The following is a 22,080-nucleotide window of genomic DNA, read 5'->3' on the forward strand; positions in this document are numbered from 1 at the left end:
TGGTCTATATCACCTTTAGGATGAAATAGTGTATCAAGTGACATAAACCTCAGTACTGGCAGTGGATATTTATGACTGTTATCATCTCCTTCAAACAGATGCCTGGCCTGGAGTGAAGAAAGGTGGCTCAGTGGTAAGAAATACTTTCAGTTATTGCGAGATGATAAAGTCTGTGTACATCATCTTCTCCAGCATGATCCTGACAAGATACCTGGTAACTGAGATGTGTCAGAGACATCTCTGCAGGCCAAACAAAATTGTCACTTTGGCAGAGTCCCACTTACTCAGCTGGATGGTGCTTCTCCAACTTCAGCACAACCACAATAACCTGAACATTTCTTTTAATGCATTTGGTCCACGGAGTAATTTCTTTCTACAACTCAAAGTATGTGGAGGTCAGTTCTAGGATGATGACACCTTCCTGGGGCCAGAGAAGCTTTAGAGCTGGCTGGCTGCTCACATACTGTCCGCACAACCACTTCACTTCAGCTTCAGGCTTCTGCCTTTCCCCTGTTGTTGTTTTCTCCACACCAATCACCCTCATTCTACTCCAGGATTTCCTCCACTTTCCCATATTTCCTTTGTTTAGCTAATCCGCTCTAATTAACTCTGAAATAATGAAATAATTAAATAATCACATAGGAGATTTAGCTTGTTGTTCGCCAGTGATCACTGTGTTCATATACTACATCCCTTTTTCCCTTACCCTCTGCTTGGTCTGTTCAAACAAAATGTTCTCAGGTCTCTAATGAATAATGATGCACAGCATTGTGTGCTGAAACAATGGGCTTCTACTCAGTTGACCCTTTAATAACCCTTAAGCTACACTGTCACAAATATCAGTGTTTCATTTCAGCTGGTTGCAGGATGTTGTGCTAAGCAATACCAATGAGCACTGAGAGCTCTACTTTAAGCTGTGATCCTCGTATTTGCCTTGAAGGCTGATCTGTGGTAACTGGCAGAGTGAAGTGTGGAGTGTAGGTACTGTAACTCTGTGGAAAAACCCTGTGCTTGTTTGAGAAAGCAAAATTTGTAAAAGGCCCCAGGATTTATAGTTGATACTATGGGAATATACTGCAAATAAATCACTTTTCTTGGTGTATAGTCTCTTCTGTTTGGGATTCACATCAACTGTAAATTTGTAATATCGTGGTGGTCACTGGACTTCTCTCTAAAGTGAGCAAAGAAAGACCTTCTGAGAGGCTGGTCCATCTTGGGTGTGAAAAGTCCCCTACCAGAAGGCTCCATAGATCCATTCATCATACAGCTGAAGTGTAGGAAACCAAATCTTCTCTCAGTGAAGATGCTCTTAAGGACGTAATACACACTGCTTTTATAAAACTTGGTGATCTGTAGGATTTGTCTTCTCTTTTCCTCTCCACATGCAAATTACAAACCTAATATGAATTCAATTTGTACCAATTCCATGTTTGTGTTCTACCTGCCTTTTCAGTTTGTTCTGCCTCACAACATGAGGAGATTGCTATAAAAAATCCTGTTGCCCACGTTAAACTGAAAATTCAATTTTAACAAGCAAAAAAAAAAGATTTCTCCTGTGAATCAGTTTTGCAAAATCTTGACATAGTGGCATGGTTTTGATACTTGCTTATGTGCCCACATCTCCAAAGTCATAAAAGATGTCCATTTTGCATGTCTACTTTGTGACAACACCTGAGAGGTAACTTTCTGAAGCCCCAGGTGCTGCCTGTCCTACTCAAAGTCAACAGGAGCTGCAACTTCTAATGCAGGAATCACTTGTAATCTATTTATTCAACTATTGTATGATTGAGTTTCTTTCATATCAGTTTAACTTACTTCAATTCCAGTGTTTCCTACTGCCTGGAGACAATTGCTGGGGTACAAAGAGCAAGCAATGCATTTTCCCAGATTAACCAGAAGAAGCAGAATGAATCAACTTCATACACTTTTTTTTTTTTTTTTTTTTAAAGGAGAGCTAAGAGAGACATTGATTTGAAGAGTAAAGCAATTGGCACTTAGAGTTTTGATCTCACATACAGAAAGCATAAAAGTTCAAGAGAACAGATAATTCATCAGAATTGATTCAGTATGACAAGGTAAGACAGAACTTCTGAAAAGTCACATAAAAAAAGGGTAATACCCAAAATTCTCCAGTCTATCTAGTTGTTAGACTTCAACCTTTCCTTCCCTCTGGAGGAAGTGAAAAAGAGTTTGTTGGTTTTTTTCCTCTCCATTTTATTCAGGGTAAAAGAAATTGGAGAGAAAAGGTGGAATTTACCTAAGAATTTACCCTGTGTTTTACAGCTTTGCAGTTTCAGTCTGTTTAATTTATTCCTCTTTAAAAGATTCTGATTAGTTCAGTGTATCAAGTCTTTTTGATTTATTTAAGTGGGGCTGGGTCAAGTATACGAATAAGCAGTGCAACTCCTGGGATTGAAGGCTGAAGTCCCTGCTTTACTGAGCAGATCAACAAATCAAATACAAATTAAGACACAAGCACCCTTTTACATAATTTTTAAAAAAGAGAGTGCATCAATTGCAATAGAGTTTGCTCCCCCCCAGGAGCTGAACAAAACTAATAGCATAGGGTACCTTGCATTAAGGATACAATTGTAGGTTCTCAAGGTGGGAGATGCCTTTTTTCCCAGTGAAGGTATTGGAATGAGTAAATGAGAAAACTTTTGGCTGTAAGAGAGAGGATGTTCATGAAGAGTAGTACTGACTGTTTTCCTCCTGGCTGCTGGGCCATGGTGCTCCTCGAAGCTCTGAAGTGACCACAGGAAGACAGCTTTGGTGTTAGGGACACACCTTTCTTGTAACTTTGTTTTTACTTTTGCAAACAAGGGTCTAACCTTTTCCTTGGTACAGCAGATACGGAGGGTTGATGCTAAAAGCTTATCTGTTGTTAGGATCAAATTGTACAAACGTGAGATACTCAGCTTGTCAGATGGTCACTGGCCATGTACCACAGCTTGTGCAAACACATCCTCTGGGAACATACGTAACACAGGAGGTTTTGGGAATCATTGGCTTTGTAATATGTCTTGGTTTCACTGAGGCCCCAAACTGCTCCTGCAGGGTATCCATGGGCTGTGCCTCCTTCGGGCCTCATCCACTGTTGCTTCTCCACTTCTGGCTTCTCCACGGATGCACAGAGAGATAGCAGGAGGGTTGAAACTAGATGATCATTGTGGTCCTTTTCAACCCAGGCCACTCTATGACTCTATGATCTGCTCAGTGTGGTGCCCATGGGCTGCAGAGGGACAGCTTGCACCTCCATAGGCCTCTCCTGGAGTGCAGGAAGCTTGGCTCCATGCCTGGAGCACCTCCTGATCTCCTTCTGCACTGATCTTGGTGGCTGCAGGGATGCTTTTTTTTTCCAAGTCTCTCTCCTCTCTCTCAAAACCTTTCCATGGAAGTCTAAAACAGTCTCCAGCTAAGGGGCCACAGTCATTACTGAGGGCTACTGCAGCTCGGTGCTTATCTCAAGGGAAACACCCTACTTCATGCAGAGACCAAAGAACCTAAGACAAAAAGCACCAGCAAAGGAACTCTGCCATCTCCACAGATTATCTCAACAGTAAACACAGTAACACAGAGGATGCAAGAGTGCAAAATCCTCATTTTTGGTAATAAAATAAATTATTATATATTTATGGGAAAGTGACAGATGGCTATTTCCCATTTAGAATTAGGAAATATATATTTTTTATTCCTTTAGTAAAGTAGAAAACTTGGAACATTCGGCTGCAGAAGTATTGACTGATGAGATTGTTAAACTGCTATTTTCAAAGCAGGATACTGACTATGTCCTCTGAGATATGGTGACTGTTCAGAAGATTGAACAGAGAAGACAGGAAACAAATATTTCAATATTTCAAATGGAGAATGTGCTGAAAATGTAAGTATAGCTCTGTCAATTCAATGCTTACCCAAGACAAAATTTCAGGAGGGCACAATGTATATATGTGCTCAATAAAGAATTAACAGTGAGAAGCATAATTGATGCCAGAAACATGGCTTAATTAAAGATAAAACATTAAACAGAAATCAGATTCAGTTTTTGTGAGATTTCCAATCTGACAAGATGTGATTTTTTTTTTTAACACAGCAGTTGCATAAGGCCATATCATTTTCTCATTAAAAAGGACTATTCAGAATTCAGAATGTAGGTAAGCAAATTAAAAATTTATTAGAGAGATTTTAAAATATTAAACAAGAATGATCTTTCAAAAAGGAACATTTCTGGTATAGTTTTCTATCCAAATTTAGTTCAGTGAATTCATGGGTTGGGAACAAAGGCAAGACAAATTTGTGGTAAAGGCTGCGGTTGGCACTAAATGAATGAGAAATAAAGATAGCTTTTATAGACATGTCCAGACTGTGGAAGAATCTGGGCTTACGTTCTTTTAATTAAAGATCTAGGTACAATGATCAAACAGCTAGAAATGGGGAATGTGGGCTGTAAGTGAAATAAAAAATGAATTAATGTTGGCAAGAAAAAAAGAAAACACCATCTTTTTTAAAATTAGAACAGACTGGAGAGAGTTCAGATAAGATCCCTACATTGATGCGAAATTTGGAAAGCCTTTAATGAGAAACTGTATGGGCTCAAGCGAATTTACTCTCATCTTCATGCTTGCTTTACTATACAGTCCCAGCTACAGTGAAGTTCTCGCCATACCAACATTGCCAGTGCCCACGGAGCTCCTGCCAAGGATTGCTGAGAAGGCTCATTTAAGACTAGGATAAGAAAAATAGTTTATTCCAGGTAATGTGAGGGTCTTAAGGAGTCCTCCTCCACAGGTGAGAGAGAAAAATGAGCGGTTCAGATCTCTGATGCACTAAAGCTGGCATCCATGGCTTTGCAGAGCTACCCAGAAGTGCCCAGTGAAAGGAGAGCCTCCATGTGCAGAGCTGGAGAGGATCAGGACTGAATGTTCCTGACAAGAAAGGAGGCTGAAGAATAAGCATTGACTCCAAGATCTAGCCCAAAAGAAATAATATGAGATACTGATTCAATCCACTGCAGGGACAGAAACCATTAAGAAATTTCAGAAATGCAGAATTGCTTTAAATAAGATAGAAAAAATGAAATAATGTTGGTAGCAGTTAAAATTAATTTGGGTGTTTTTTCATTATCTCTGCAGAATGACAGAGCTCTTCCTTGGTTCATGAGTTGCAAGTGGAAAATGAGGAATGAGGAAAGAAAGGAATGCAGAAGATGAAAATAGCTATGGACAAATTAAGAGCTTACAGAGTCATAGGAGAGGTGAGATCATTTGGAGCTGAACTAGTTTAAATCCCCCTGCTCAGCGCAGTTACTAAAGGAAGTTTCTTGATACTGTCCAACTATATTTTGAATTTCTCCAAGGAGGGAACTCAACAGCCTGTCTGGGCAAACTGTGACACTATTTGATCACTCCAACATTAAAAATGTGGGTTTTTTTGGTGTTTGTTCGGGTAAAATTTTCTGTAGATTAACTTGTCCCCATTACCTCTCATCCTGACACTGAGCACATAGAGAAGAGCTCTCCTCTAGTCTTCTTTACTCCTCTTTTTCCAATACTTACACACAGTGCTAAGATTCCTCTGAGCCTTCTCTTCTCCTGGCTGAACGTTTCCAGCTCTCAGCCTTTCCTCCTATAAAAGATGCTCCAGTCTCTCCATCTTGTCTTGGACCTTTGCTGTGCTCACTTCAGTAAGTCTTTCTTTTACTGAAGATTCCAGCAGCCCAGATGTGTCCCACCTCTGCTGAGTAGAGAGGAGTGATCACCTCTGCTGGTAATGTTCTTTCTAACACAATCTCATACCAAGATGGAAGGGGAAGGGACGAGTAGAGTACATAGGGAGGAGTCGGGAAAAAGCACCTGCCTCTGGGAAAGGAATGATGACAGAATTAAAAATAAAATAATAAAGTGAATCAGAAAACAGCAATCATATTTTGTCCATTTGTTCTTGGACAAAGTGTAGTGAAGAGAGTCCGCTGGTAACTAGAGTCAAGAGTGCCCAAGAAGAATCTTATTTAATCATCTGGTGAAGTAGAGATTTAACAAGAGAGGTGGCTTGACTGAAGAGAAAGGAGAAGGAAAACATAACAGAAGGAGGAAAAGAGATTTCTGCCAGACAGCTTGTTCTCAAGAAGACAAAAATATGTGGAAGTATAAAACACTGAGAAGGGAGCTCTCAGGGAAGAGCAGAGTGGTGGCGTGGGGAAGAGCAGGAACATCTAGCTCTTGGGATAGGCCATGTGTCTTCTAACTTCCTGTGAATTTCTATTTTTTCATGTAAAAAAGAAGACATCACAACACAAATGCTGAGAACTACACTAAAGGGCCTGATGGTTGAGATATTCTCCAAGAAGAGATCTTGATTTATTCAAGAAGAGGTGTGATTTGAACACTGAGTACCATAAGATGTAATCTACAGATTAATTCCCTCTCTAGCAGAGAGTAATACTCTGCCTCAGTTTCAAAACAAAAAGATACACTTAATAGCAAATCCTAGAATAAAAGCTGAACAAAGACTGAAGGTTGAATGAAGCTGTCCTACTTCAGTGCACACTGAAAAAATCAGAGTCCTAACAACAGGAAATGCTTAAATGCACTAGGCAGCATGTAAGAAAATTCAATAATGAAATATTGAAATTTGGCAAGTGTCAACTAGGAGTCAGGTAGATACTTTTACCAGTTGGGACACTGGAACAACTTTTAGAAACTTAAACGGAGAATCAGTCCTGTAGGTCCTTAAATAATCATTGCATTTCTTCATGGGAAGGTAGTTTCTGATTTAGACAGACCATAAAATCTAAACATAGGAATCTTGCTGTCAGCTTGTATTGAATTTTAGAACAGCTGATTGTAATGGTTTAGTCATTCTGTTTGAGTAAATTTGTCTCAGCATGGAAAAAGCAAGTGTATCTTGTAACTTCCAACATCACACCATTCTCTGTTGGAAGGCTGATTTATCAAACAAAGTGCAGATCATCTTCAGGCAACAACAATTTTCAAAACAAACAAACAAAAACCTTCTACTGTCTGCTACAAACTAATAACTTTTATTTCTACTGTACTGCATAACAGATAATTAATTTTGTCAGTGTACTTTGTAACTAGAACAATCTAGTGTTTTCATCTGAAATCTTTACCAAAGACTTATTCCGATAGATTGATAGCAAACACACCCAGCTATTACTTCCTAACTCTTGACTGACATGGTGCCATTTTTCCAGCCCAGAGTCTCTTGTTTCATTATAACCCCTTTAAAAAGATATTTACTTTCCAGATTTGTTTTTGTTAGGATGTATGTGTGGGAAGGTGTTACTTCTGAGATACTGAAAGCCGTCCAACAGGATAAGAATTGCAGATTCCAGGTATCTTGTTAATATCAATTTGAGGATAAATGTAATTTCTTATATCTCCATTGTAGGCCATGGCTCTCAAAGACATTTCACTCTTCATACAGATGTGTCTGTTTTGTTCAGAAAGATAGAAGAGGGAAAATTGAGATACTTTGTCATTAAAAAGAGCTGGAACAGTTAATGCCTGAAATTATAGCTAAAGTTTGTAGATATCATTTCAAATAAGAGACTGAAATGCTGGATAAGGGGACGCAGTTTGTGATCCAGTTTCTTCTCTGAAGACAGCCAAAAGAAAGCAGACAAGCTTAATGGAAGAGGTTATGCAAGGTGACTTGCCATTACTGTTCCTGAATGTGAAAGTAGCAGATGAATAAAAAGTTCTTCTTTCTCTTCAGAAACAGAAACATAGCAACATAATCACACTGAATTTTAACTTCTCAGTGACCGCAGTGACTTCCACTCAGCAATTCTCAATCAGATCTAGGGATGTGGTACTCCAAGTGTGGAAAGGCTGCAGGTTCACTACTTCAACAAGACCACCTATAAATATTAGTCTAATCAGACAACAAGGATTTGATTTAAGCAGAGGCACGTCCTTTAAAATATATGTGCATGCATATATCCTACTCTACAGACATCTAGCCCTAGACCTAACAACTGACAAAGGACGTACTTGGGAGTGAGATGTGAATTCAATTTTCAAAGCAGAAGTCCAATAGCAGGGAGAAGTACCATTTGCAATTGAAACCATTCTTTAGGTATGCAGAAATTTTTCTAAGGAAGTTTCCAGTGTCAGGTGCCTGAAAAAAGGTTAAACTGCAGAACATTAGGGAAACCTGCACTTTGAATCAACATCAGCTAACTAGTAGTATGAGAGGGTAGAGTAACTCCCTGAGGCAGAGATAACCAAGGGCAACAACAGAGAATCCCAAAGAAGAAAGAAAACACAGCAACATCACAGGTTCAGAAGAAAACTTCAGGTGACGCATTATGAAATTTCCATGTTGCAAGGGCTATGGAAAACCAGTGTGTGTGGCATGCCTGAATACTGAAAAAAATATTGCTTGGGAAACTTTTAATTTTGCATAAAATGTACTTGTAAATGCAGTGGATGCTTCTTGTCTGCGTGGCCCATCTAACACACTGTGGATCCTTCTTTTTCATCAGGACTATCTAGGTCGTGAGTCTGACTTTCAGAAAACATTAAAATGTTGCTGTTTGCAAAAACAAGAATATGGAAATAAAGTTCCATTAGACTAGAGAGAAAAGAAGAGTAAGAAACTAGAGATAACTAGAGATTGTAATACTTCTCCCCATTCGTGTAACAGAAGTTAACAGGGTAAAATAGGTAAAGTGAAAAAATGATGCGTAAAAGATTGAATGCAGTGTGAAAGTTTCCAGTATTAAAGTTTTATTTCTTTAATGTTGTACTTTTCTAAACACATTTTCAAAATAGCCCATCTATAATATACACATTTGCTTCTCCTTGACTCTCTATTGTTTAACATACATTAAAAAGTCCCACAAAACCCCCAAAACACAAAAAGCAACATCAACAAAAAAGCAGCAGCACTTTGCTCCCACAAGAGAGCACTATTATTTTTTTTGCTGTTCAAGTCACTGGAAATTTGAGGCTGGGCACAGTAAAAAAGTAAACACAGATATTTCTGCAGCTTCTGCAACATCTTCTTTTTGTGAGATCCTAAAGGCTAGCATAATTACATTATGCAAAAGGCAAAACAATTTAAGAAGGAAAAAAAAAAAAAAAAAGACACATTCACTTATTAAAAATTAATTAGGAATTTCATAACCAGTTGCCTCAAATATGTGTGAATAATGACAGCTAGAAACCAGTCTCTGCAGACTACTGACGAAGTGGGTGTGAAGATGCAATCAGGCTAGGAAAAAAATCACACGGATAAAAGAGGGCTTTCTTGGAGCTTTTATAAGGTCATTTGGCCAAAGCCAGATAAAAGAGAATATTTCTCTAGTATTCTGTAACAAGAGGAAGAAAACAGAATTAAAAATTATCTTCTGCAGCAAAACCGAAAAAAATCAAAGTCATACTAGCCTAGGATTAAGTCCACTGGAAAATAAAGTCTGCATTTTTTTTTCTGACAGGTTTTAGCTTTTAATTCTGTAAAGCACTCATGAAAGGATTTCTACCTTTTTGTAAATTAAATTCACAAAACATCCCAATTATCTGCAGATGTATTAATAACTCTTTGAGCAACATATTAACGTAGCAAGCTGAAATGTGTTTTCAAAACGTTAAAATAAAGATTTAATAAGTACATCTGTCCATAATTCTTATACACTTCATATGTAAATATATAATTGGTACTGTAGATATTGTGTAAAACAACAAAGAACTCAATATGTCCGACTCCTTCAGCTGTCCACAGTTTCCAAAACCTAACAGTATTGTGGGCTGCCAGAGACGGTCATTTTTTCCTCTGTGGGGAACTGAATTTATCTACTGATTGTAATTTCCATGGTGAATTTAAGTTACTTTTTAATAACAATTTTACTCCTCATAAAACTGAAAAGATGACTCGTGAAGCCAATTGCATTATTTAGATACTATTTTTAGGATACAACCCTGCTACGAAAACACTAAAATAGTGTTGGAGTGGAAAATGAGGAAGAAATTGTACAGGAAATTAAGAACAGTCCTTTCACAGAAGAATCATGGAATCACAGAATCACAGAATGGCCAGGGTTGGAAGGGACCTCAAGGATCATGAATCTCCAACCCCCCTGCCACATGCAGGGCCACCAACCTCCACGTTTAAGAAGGGCTACAAGCAAGTGGTTTTTAAAAGTTTATTTCATTTTTTAATTCCTCTTTCAAAGTTCTAGCTTTCAAACAAAGTTCAAAGGCAATTCGAGTGCCATATGTCAGTACCTTGCCTTAGAAGTCCTCAAGACTACAAGTGAAGGCTTTGCACAAGTCTTTAAATCAGAACTGGGAATAAGGGTATGGAACCCTTTCAGAAAAGTACATACATGCACTGAGGTTTGTGTAAAGGTCATTTCTTTGATGCAATACTGGTGTTTCACTGACAGTCTTTATTGATACTAACAATCTCCATTTTCATGCATGGGAAACAGCAGGAAGAAGCAGCCCAAAATAAAGCCTTTCCCTTTCACTGTCTTTCACTTACAATCATAATTACGTTGCAGAATCACCTTCTGCATTTCCAACCATATTCCTCAGCTGTCAAGTTTTATCCACCCACAGTCCACAACACAGAGAATGTGACTTTATTGAGGTTTTGGAACTAAATCTCACCATATCCTGAGCAAACACTTTCAATGGCATCAGTGCTTCCTTTGACTTGAAATACACGTTCTGCAGTTCTTTATGAAAGAACAAGTTTCAGATTTGGTACGCACCATTGCATAGCTCCATGCACACAGTTGGAAAGCCATTATTTTAAGATGCCCTCTCATAGTGCTTGAGAATTAAACTACAAAACCCTTCACAATGAAACAGCAAATAAGAATCTAAATTAATACCAGCATTAGTACTGACAACTAACAAATCTTGTATTCTTACCTTCTGGCAACATTAATCCTTTATTCCAAGTAGTTTGACCCCTAGATGAATAAAAATGCATTAGTACAGTATAGTAGAATGAGACACTTATGTTAGGAACTAAAGTTACATGGGTCTTTCCTGATTACTTGGTATCCTTTGCTGTCTTTTAAAACTCTATTTAAAATACAGTGTGAGTTCTTACGTAAGAAGATCCCAGTTCCAGTTTATTTATTTGTCCCATTTATTTGATTTGAACTACATATGAATAGTGGGATGTACTGACTTGGAAGATAAGCTTGGTTTTGCTTAAACAAGTCAATCTAAAAGTGTTCTAAGTATCTTAGATGCCTTGATCCTTTCTCAGTCTCACACAATTTCAAAGAGCGAGAAGTTTCTTTTGCTCCTCCCTAGACTCCCAATAATCTCTTTCAGGATGAAATTTTCAAAAGAAAGAATGATGGAGGTCAAAGTTGAGCCAGACAAAACACATCTGATTATGCTGATTGACTGCTTTGTCAGAGGCAGGTCATTAACTCATCTACCTGGACTTACTCATCTTAGGTCCCTCAGCTAATGCTTCTGCTGAACAGTTTTTTATTTTCCTTCATCATTCTGCTTGGAAAGATTAGCATATTACTCTCAACAACTATCACAACAAAAAATAGTTTTAGGAGAAAAATCAAATAATCTTTCTAAAACATACTGCATATAGACTAACCAGGCTAAAGCTAAATTAGCAAACTTTTCTTTGTAAAAAGATATTTAATCATTGTGGATGGCAAGCCTGCTGGCAATAGGTAGTAATTACATTTATCTCCATATGTTGAGTTTGTTTTGCCCATTCTAGTAATTGGCAAATATTCTCCTTATCTCAACCCTTGTGTCTTTTTTCACCATATTTTCTCCCCCTGTTCTTTTGCAGAGGGGGAGTGAGAGAGTAGTTTGGCAAATCTGAGTTGCCCACTGGTGTGAAACCCCCACAACAACATGCTCTCAGTTGGTAGCAAATACCATAAATCTTGACACTCTAGAGTGATGCTCCCATGGAGCATGTTGGAAGAAACAAAACAAGTGCTAATCCACAAACCATGTTCATTTAAAACAGTTGTATATTCAAGCTGTGTTATTTCTGTCCAGCATCCATTGAATTTCTGTTGTCTGTAAGGGAAAGGAAGAGAATGTCCCGTTGCCCTGCACCTATGTATTCAGGCCACAGTTATTTCCCCTTCTAAATATCTATATTAATGTATCAACTAAAGGAGTAGAGTCAGCATGTGAGAGAGCATTTCTCACTCATATGCCTGACACGGGGTTTATAAGAGACATGGAACAGGAATGTGCAATATGTCACGTTGTCTTCTAGATTCTGAGTTCACTAGAGCTTAGAGAGTTCCAGCATGACATCCAGTACTTCATTAAAGAAGAGCAGGCACATAAATTTCATCTACTCACCATGTGAACTATCTCCATTAACAGAGTAGACAAAAGAGTCCTTCACATTGCTCACTTTCTACTCAAAAAACAAACAAGGGCTCTGTTACAGGCCTGCCATGCATTAGCACTTGGCCTCTGCAAATGCCGCAGTGCTCGAGCAAGGAAAAATCTCAAGGGAGTAAATATAAAAACATGTCACTGTTTTAGTTATTCTTTTGTAAAAATAGAAGTGTTCTCATATTTAAGTAAAACTGTTCATTTATGCCACCACAGTGAACAGGTATTGCCTCAGTTATATGCCCCAGCTGAGTAAGGACTCAATCTTATTGATTAAACTTTGATGTTGAAATGACAAACATTATCTTTTCCTCTCCTATCCTAAAAGGTTTATACTTATGTTAGAGTCAATGGCTGCACAAAAGACATCAATATTCTCCTGATAGCATACAGGAAGACTCAAGACTTTCCCAAAGGTGCAGTAGCTCAACACAAAGAAGTGGAAACATTAATTTGGCTTCTCATTAAAAAAGCAAAACACACAACCACCCGGAGAGCACCTTGATATTTATAACCAAAAGGTGAGAAAAGAACTACTTTCATGAAAATACTTCGTGAAATAATAACATCAAAATATTCCTAATAAAACAAAATCTGTCTGGAAGGCAGAGGAATAATGAAAATTAATTTGTTAACAACTAGCGAACAATGGGGCACAGCAACTGCTCTCTTCTCTCCTGGACAAACATACAACAATAAATTTACCCTCTCCTCTCTTTCCACGCCAGTCCTGATATCCACTGTTCAAACACTGCTACAACCAGCCACTGTTTTTCACAAAATGCAAATAAACTGAATTATCTGTGAGACTTTTACACTCTTTTCAAATTCAGTCAAGATTGGCCAGCAGGTTGGAGACCTAACTACATGTATACAGAGTGATCACAAAAAAGCCATTTCCATAGGAAACCAGGCTAATAGAAATAATAATGAAAAATATAGCAGTTACATCAACAATGGCACAACATTCAGCTTCTGTAAGCATGGAGCTGTTGTGACTGTGAAGAGCTCAGTCAGGAAAAAAGAAGCAGGAAAGAACAAATATTTCCTCTTAGGTGCCACTACAAAGAAGGAGCAGGCTCAAAACTTACCTGCAGGTCTTAACTTTGGGAACCTTTTTCTTTTCTTTTCATCTTAGTTTATAATCTGAACTGCTTCAGTTAGCTCTTTTGTAATGCAAAACACCATGTTTCAGGCAACGATTTGTAAGGCACCTTTGGAGTTTAGCTCTTTCTGCTTAAAATCCCAAGGGAAGGGAGAAGAGCCTGGATATAATCAAAGACACTGAGGTTGCAGCCTCCAGCCTGTCTAAAAGAGATTCTTGCTCTTGTTACCAAAGTTATTTTAATTCTTCTCCTTTATGGCATCTTCTTAAGTACTTTATTCTTTCCGTACTTTGTTCAGTCTTCTGAACATTTCATAGTGAGGTATATATGAAAAACACATAATCTAAGTGCTACCCAACATAAGGCAGGCTCCTTGAGAACTATTCAGTAAACATGCAGAGTAGGAAATCTATTACTTCTTTATGTAGGGATTTGTAGTAATTATGTTGATCCATACATATTAAAACACATTAAAAAAAAAAAAAAAAAAAGATTGGCTGTAGACTTTTCAGAGCTGTCTGCTATTAAAACTATGCCTGGGCTGAGTGCACTAGTGCAGTGGTACTGCCACGCATCTTGGGGAATAGCACATGTGGTAAAGCACTAAAGGTACAACCTCATTCCTTCTACACCCAGAGAAGCTTTCAGTAGGGACAGTGGATGGATTGGATGAACATGGGACAGTTCAGAGATTGGAGCTGTTGGCTGATACAGACTTTATTTTACTAGGCAACAGTTTACAAATTGTGATAAAGGATACAAACTAAAATAAAAAGAACAATTTCCACCCTTGGCTAAGCAGGCACCATCCAGCAGACTTTACTTTTTGCCCCTTTCTAGGCATTATTTGCTTCTGTCCTACCTGAAGACTAACACTGCTATTTTCAAAAAAATCACTCAGGCCTGCTATATAGAGTATAGAATCTCTTATTCATACTCTTTTACTATGCCTGGATATCTATGGTTCAGTTTTCCAGCATGAGCCAAGACCCTAGACAACTGGTTCTTCCAGCAGCTACCATCAGACACAACGGGAGACTGAGCTGACAGATCCTGTCCACTCTCAGCAAGATCAAGAGAACTGCTCTGCACAGTTCCGGCTTCAGTCTGAGGTTTCTGAGCCCTCCACCAAGTTTGCCCATAGCTTTTAGTGAATAAGAGGCTCCTTTTCCAGTTTCAGTATCTGGAAACCTCTAGGAGCAAAACTATCTGCTTCTATGTCATGCTTCGACTTTGTAGATGCTTGAAACCAAGGTTTTGTAGCATTCATCTTCCAAGAAACAAATCCACACTGAACAGTCCATCTCAAGCTAGGCAGTTTCCTCTGTAAAGCCATATTCACTAAATTTATTTAGACTTGTATCATTTTGCTACTCAGTCTTTGCAATTTTTAATTTCTACACTTTTGTCCTCTCACCAATGGAATTTCATCCCAATAGAAATTTCCATAATGGAAATAACTGCATCAACTCTGACCGTTACATCACAACGCTGACTAAGATGAAGGCTCAAACTTCCAGAGTCAGAACAAAGAAAACAACCTTTCTCTTGCAACACAGTAATGCCAGGTCCCATATCATTTTGAAGATCGTTGCCAATCTTGGCTGGACTGTACCACTACACCCACTGCATAGTCTGGATTTGTGCCTTCTGATTTCCATCTGTTTGAGCTGATGAGAGATGACCTGCAGGGGCAACATTTTCCTAGCAACAACATCATCAAAGCAACTATGAAACAGTGGGTCATCTCCAGTGGTGCTGAGTTTTACAAGCACAGTATGCAGACTCTTGTTCGTTGCTGATGAAAATGCACAGCTATGGTGGTGACTGTGTTGAAAAAAACAGTGTTTTGTAGCTGAGAATTTGCTCTATCAAGTAGTGTTATTGTGTTCTTTGTATCTGTTGTAGATTCCATGGAAATAAATAGGAGGTATTACTTTCAGAGTGACCTACTTAAACTGGGTATGGTCAGGCCTTCCTTCCTTGCCATAAGTTTATTCAGGAAGGAATGAACAGCTATACTTCTCATGGCATTTTCCACCTCCATTTTCAATATCATATTAAAATGTTTACAGCCTTTCCAAACATGTTAATATGAATTTATAGATCTCATTTAAAGATGTTAAAAAAAACCCCATACAATTTCACTACTCTTGTTCTGAACTTCAGGAAGTATGTTGGATTTGGATCCTTGTACTACCTTCCGTGAAAAGCAACCAAACTCTGCTGCAAGAACAGCTGTTACTTCCTCTTCCCATTTGAACAGATTATATTTAAGACAGGATTTCTTTTTGAAAGCTGCTGTAGCTGGCAGCCAACCTGGACTGTCATGCAGGCTAACTGTGCACAGACACATAACAGTGTATGGAAAAAAGTCAATTTTTAAACAATCAAATTGCTTTAGTGCTCTGTACTCAAAAAACTTACCCAGGCACCATCACTGCAGTAGTCCAGACTCCCAGAATATCCAGGTTGGCTGATGTTATTAGATTGTGTTTTCTTCTGAAGTCGGTCCAGAAAAGCATTATTTACTCTTGAAGTAGAAAGAAAAATGAACAGTGATTGAAGGTAGCTGAGGAGCTCAAATTTTTGAAATGTAGCATTCTCTAAGGTGCTTTCCCTATTCTCAGTTAAATATACATCATTCTATACTTTTCAAGCCTGTGCTGAACAACCACAGCCTGTCATGAGATAGGATGCCTTCCATTTTCAGTTCACCAGGTGCATTCTTATCCTGCGATCAATCCATCATGATTAAAAAGCATACACCTATTGCTATGAAAAATGGAGTAAAAAGTCATCCTGCATACCACTCACTTGATCACCCTACGTAGTCTTTCAGCCTTCATTTAAACAAGTTTCTCTAAGTAGAGATTCCCTAATGAAACATCCACTTAAGCTTGTTACTAATATAGCCAAGCTGTCAGAAAGCACCTCTAGCATTTTCTTGTACTGCCTTCGGGGCTCACATTCAGGACATCAGGAAGAGGCTACCAAGTATGATAAAGCTGGAAGACTACCATCTGACTGTGCTCTTTCAAGGCAGGTCACAGGAAGCTGCAATTAGGAAATTATAAAATATTTTAAAAGACTTTGCGTTCCTTGTGAAGATGTTGAAGGGACTGGGAGAACAGGTAGAGTTCCCAGCAGTATTCTTAGTTGGAGACTGCAATCCAGACAGAAGGAGAAGAGCAAACCAGTTGAATGAATAGCACATAATATTTTGCACATATTTTTCTCCAGCTGTCTTTAAATTGTCTTGAATCTGCTAATAGTTCCTACCCTGTGCTGCACCCTGTGCTGATAAATAAAGTGAAAGAGGCACTCTGGGGCACACATTACTGTGAGCAGCTGTTATGGTGGATATTAGTGGTTTATCTGAAGACAAAGTTAAACCAGAGGCTATAACAGGGATCTTCAATGCAATAGTCTTCTTAAGCATGTATGCTTGCAATTTTGAGTCTCATTCCAGATAGAAAGTAATGTATATTCTGAGATTTTGCATCATACCTCCTCTGTTCATCTTGATGTGCTCTTATCCTGGCTTCTTCCTTCTGCTTTTGTTTTGATTCCATTAATTGAGCCTGGGGATGACAAAAGAGAAAAACAAACAAACAAACAAACAAACAAACACAAAAACTTATTTTTAGTTAACATGGCAATGTTGAAAATCCAACTAATTCCACATGGAGTTAATGTCAACTAGAGCCACGTGTAATTTCTGCAACTTCATCCAGTAGCGTTTTATTTGCTTATGTGGCAGCACTGAGCTCAGAACAGACCTCATTTTTCTGTACAGCACTGCATAGGATTAGATATGTGAATTCAGACAGCTCCAGTCCAACATTTGAGTACATCAGCCTGCATGCAAGCTCTGTCCCTCTAGCAAAGTCCCCCTTCTTCCAGATAAACAGTTCCTCTGCACAGCCAGTACACATCAGCTCCATCTGTCAACGCAGAGCAAGGCAGAGGCATGCAGCACCCTGCCCAAACAATAGCATGCCCATAGCTCCTCTACCCTCCAAAGTATTGTGAAGAAACTTCCTAGTCCCTTCAGTCTCCTAGTCTGGAGAATAAAGGAGGCTCAGAGGAGACCTCATTGCATTCTACAACTTCCTGAAAGGAGGTTGTGATGAGGAGGGGTTTGGCATCTTCTCCCAGGCAACAAACAGGACCTGAGGAAATGGTCACAAGTTGTATCAGAGAAGGTTTAGGTTAGATGTGAGGAAGGACTTTTTCTCTCAGAGAGTGGTCAGGCACTGCAATGGCTGCCCAGGGAGGTGGTGGAGTCGCCGTTCCTGGCAGTGTTCAAGAGGCGTCTGGATGAGGAGCTGTGAGATTTGGTTTAGTGCTTGTGGTAGCAGAGGTGATGGGAGGATGGTTGGACCAGATGATCTTGCAGGTCATTTCCAACCTTGTGATTCTATGATTCTGTGATTCTATGATAGTGAGGAAAGGACAAACAGTACCTACTGGTGTGGTGAAAGCATGTGCAAGCCCTAATGTTGAAGCCTACAGTCCCTACATTATATAGTTTTAAGGTACATAAACAGTCTCAAAGGGACTTCTCTGAAGAGCAGAGTTTGCTTATACAATTCTAGCTAGACCTGCTAAGGAAACATTGCATGTTTCCTTGTTTGTCTGCCTCTTGATCCCTGTAATGTGCTCAAGGACTGAAGATGAAGATTTTTTCTGCAGAGAATTTGGCTTGTAGGGCAAAGGGGGGATGGATGGGAACAGACTCATACTTCATATTTTCCATAAAAACTGTAGCAATAGGAAGTAAAACAAAATGAAGTGGTTAGATAAAAGCTTCAGTAACAGAATGGAACTACAAATGTAAAAAAAAAAAAAAAATCAATTTAAATGGAACATTAAATAAAAACTACGCAATAAATGTATGAAGAAAATCAATAACTGTGAATGTGTTGTGTATCAATATTTGTCTAGCCCTAAAAGAAGAAACAGGATTAAGAAATAAAAAAGCCAACCTTTATTTTCACTGTTTTAAATAACTATTCAACCTGAAAATTAAAACCCAGTATCTGACTTTCCAATACGCTGAGTCCTCTCTTGGAGTAATGTTCTGAAATATACTGCGTGTATGTGATGCTGTGTTCAAAGTGTACTGAATATTTTTAAATCAAGCAATACATACTAAAGCCTGTTCTGAAGAGAGGAAAAAAAAAAAGCAACTGACAATACCTATACATTTTATAGCTGTGCTATACTAGGAGCTTGCACACAGGACAGAATTCACAATTACTTTAATAAATATTAGTTTGAAGTAGAAATAAGCCAACATAAATTGGAGGGACAATTACTGGAGCCTTTAAAATACATATTATTTACAGTGGGTTTATACACAGCACATCACTCTGTGCAGGATGTAGCAGCAATGCTGAATGCAAGGAGCACATGGTGTTGTGTACCAAGACAGAGCAGCCCTAGAAGCAGTCCACATTTTCTTGCTGTCCTACAGAAATCAGTATGACATCTAAAGCTCTACACAATACCCTCGAACCAAGCTAAATAAAGAACCTGATCTCATGGGAAGTGTCCCTGCCCATGGTTGGGAGTATATTAGTGAACAGAATCATAGAATGGTTTGTGTTGGAAGAGACCCCCAAAAATCATAGAATCCAAGAACCTTGGTGAGGTCCCTTCCAAACTAGACCATTCTGTGGTTCTATTTGCTAATGTATTTTTAAATGATCTGTAGTTAATGCTGCCTTCTGCACACTTGCACAGTTAGACCTAGGTAAAGAACTTACTGCAGTGTAATAACTATGCTTTATGTAGATTATCTTTACATAAATCTAGTACCCAAAACTATGCCAGAGGGATGGCAGTGGTTGACATGCCTTACAGGCAATGCATGTTGCCTATGCAGAAGATGGAGTTGTAATTACAGTACAATTGGACAAATAAAAACCCTCTATTTATGTGGTTAGCAAAGGAACATAGAAGAGTACAGACTTGATAGCAAATCTGAGTTCTTCCACATACTTGTTTGAGACAGCAGGGCACACAGACTGTTTCTCTATAAAGAATATATTCAGAATCTGAGATTGTGAATGTATCAGTAAGGTTACTTCCACCTGAAAGACTGGCTGCCTTAGTCTATGAAATTTTGGTCACCACAATCCAAAAAAAATGCTTTGTGCAACTGTTCAAATGGAGAGGCAAGCAGGAGCTAGTCATCCAGATGCAAATAGCCATGAGCCCAGAAGATACTTCTGTCTGTCCAAATTTTACAACTTGGCTCATCTCTCTCACAACATTTGATAACAGTGACTACATCATTTTCCCTAAAGAGAAGCCCTGTGCATAGGCTACAAGTAATCAATGCATTTACTTGATCTCACAGCATGCAAAAATGACACAATATGTAAACTGTTAATGTATAATTACCTTCCTCCGTTGTTCTTGCTTCATTTCCTCCAATCTTCTGTTTTCATCCTCTCGAAGAGCTCGCTTATATATACGGCTTCTAGCCTGTAGTTCAATAGAAAACATAGACATACTGGTGTGGGTAGAGGGAGGATCAACATGCCAAACCTCAGCCTCAATTCTACTTACAAGTAATTAACAAATCAGAACTGTTCGAAGGATTACAGTTATTAAAAAAACCGATGAGTTTGAAGACTAGTGTTTAACCAAGGAGTAGCATAAAACTTTTCAGGCATTCCATTTAGCTGAATGTTCACCTGCACATTACAACTAAGCAGCCACAGCACATTCTATTGCTTATTCCAGTGGCATACATAAAGATATTCTGAGTAACTGAAAAATGCAATCAGGATATAAGACAGTGAGATGGGATGTTGTGGGAAGACAGAAAAGCACTGGAAGCGTTACTAATATAACAAAACAGAAGGGAGGCCTGGTAGCAGAGGAAACACTAGTAGAGGTTCAGGTTGGAGTAGGAAAAATTCCTTCTCAGAAAGAGTGGTAATGTTTTTTAGAACAGGGAGGCGGTAGAGTCACCTCTCCTGGAGATTTTCAAGTAGATGCTGCACTGAGGATCAAAGTTTAGTGGACATGGTAGTGATGGGTTGATGGCTGGAGTAGATGATCTCGGAGGTCCTTTCCAACCTTAAGAATTCTGTGATTCTATGATTGTTTCCATATAAATATTGGAAAGGAACGTGTGGTGGTAGGGCAAGAGAAGCTCAGAGATGAGGACTGCTTTCTTAGTTGGGAGTCAGGCAAGAGAAAATCTGAAACTATACATCACAATGAAAGTATTCACCTGTTTCCATTACAGCAACTAGCTCTGGTCTTTTACAAGTTACAGTTGTCTTCAAAGGGCCAGCATATCATTAGGATTTTATAGGATCCTTAGGAACTTATACTGTAAAGTCCTCAAGCAGGTACAGAGCATAGCACACTAAATAATGAGCCAATATAATTTAAAACAAGAAATGTGCAGGTTTGACTTTAGTGAAGAATTTGTTGCAGGTCTACACAGTGCTCTTGAAACTTGATATACGTGTGCAGAATGACACCATTAAAACGACAGGCACATAATTTGCTAAAAAGACTGAATAGAGAAAGCAATTATTAATAGCTCAATTTTGAGCCAGGAGGAGTTGTTACATGTGTCCAGGGAGACTCATTCTGGGTCCAATATTATTCATTACTCTCTCTAACGGCTTGGAGAATTGTGTGGAGTGTATGTTAATCAAGCTGAAAGACAATAAGACTCTATACCGGACTGGTAACACTTTGAAGACAGGATTAAAATTAATTATGAGCTTAATTAATTAAGTGGGCCAAAAAAGTCACCAATGACAGAGTCACCCCAAAAAAGTCAAATTTGTTCACATGTATCAAGTAATGTTTGACACTGCTATTTGAACTAGATGTACTGAATTAGTATCACTAACAAATAAGTCCTGCAAGGGAAAAATAATTCAATCAATGTAACATTGTCTCAGATTTGTTTTAGTGCATTAACTTTAAATAATAAAAAAACCTATATGAATATGCATAAACCCCCTGCTCCTTAACATTCTTATCATGCACTTCCAAGTCTTATCGCACTTCCCTGTTTCAAATATATTGTTCCAGAATGGTTTAGTTACTCTAGACAAAGAAAAAATAAAAGATAACATCAAAATTAAGAGTACAAGACTCCCTGGAGGTTTAGCCTTTTGATACTATGCCAAGTTCATTTAGATAACAATTTATTGGTTATGTGCTTCAGATTCTTTACAAAGAGCACAGAGGTTCTGCGTATGCCTATATATAGTCTGCATCTCATCCAAGTTGGTTAAAAAGACTTCTTACTAAATGCATTATATGCAAATGATAAATTGATTCACAGAGCTATAGAAAGACTGCTGCAAAAAAAGACATAGAATCATAGAATGTCTTGAATTGGAAGGGATCTTAAAGATGATCTATTTCCAACCTCTTGCAACCCTTTGCCATGGGTAAGGTTGCCAGCCATAAAATCAGGCACTAGATCAGGCTGCCTAGGGCACAATCCAACCTGGCCCTGAATGCCTTCAGGGATGAGGCATCCACAGCATCCCTGGACAAACTGTTCCAGCATCTCACCACCCTTTCAGTGAAAAATTTCCCCAATATCT

General features: G+C 38.6%; 1 protein-coding gene across 3 annotated transcripts in view; it reads right to left on the reverse strand.

Annotated features, from left to right (window-relative positions):
• Positions 1-4,179: 4,179 nt before the first annotated feature.
• EPSTI1 (epithelial stromal interaction 1) overlaps positions 4,180-22,080 on the reverse strand; it is a 52,328-nt gene continuing 34,427 nt past the window's right edge. Inside the window, exons 9-13 of one of the 3 annotated variants that reach the window (XM_042838940.1) lie at positions 19,895-19,978; positions 16,991-17,064; positions 15,908-16,013; positions 10,902-10,942; positions 4,180-7,449 (exon numbers count right to left, since the gene is read on the reverse strand). In XM_042838940.1, the coding sequence (XP_042694874.1) occupies positions 10,922-10,942; positions 15,908-16,013; positions 16,991-17,064; positions 19,895-19,978 (285 nt within the window). In that variant the 3' untranslated portion in view covers positions 4,180-7,449; positions 10,902-10,921. Of the gene's footprint in view, positions 7,450-8,727; positions 9,335-10,901; positions 10,943-15,907; positions 16,014-16,080; positions 16,538-16,990; positions 17,065-19,894; positions 19,979-22,080 lie in introns of those variants that run through there. The other 2 variants (XM_042838939.1, XM_042838942.1) reach the window with 2 other exon arrangements.

The sequence above is a fragment of the Centrocercus urophasianus genome, unplaced genomic scaffold, assembly GCF_019232065.1.
Source record: "Centrocercus urophasianus isolate 14NV4802_14NV808 unplaced genomic scaffold, USGS_Curo_1.0 seq_9, whole genome shotgun sequence".
In the NCBI taxonomy this organism is placed as follows: Eukaryota; Metazoa; Chordata; class Aves; order Galliformes; family Phasianidae; genus Centrocercus; species Centrocercus urophasianus.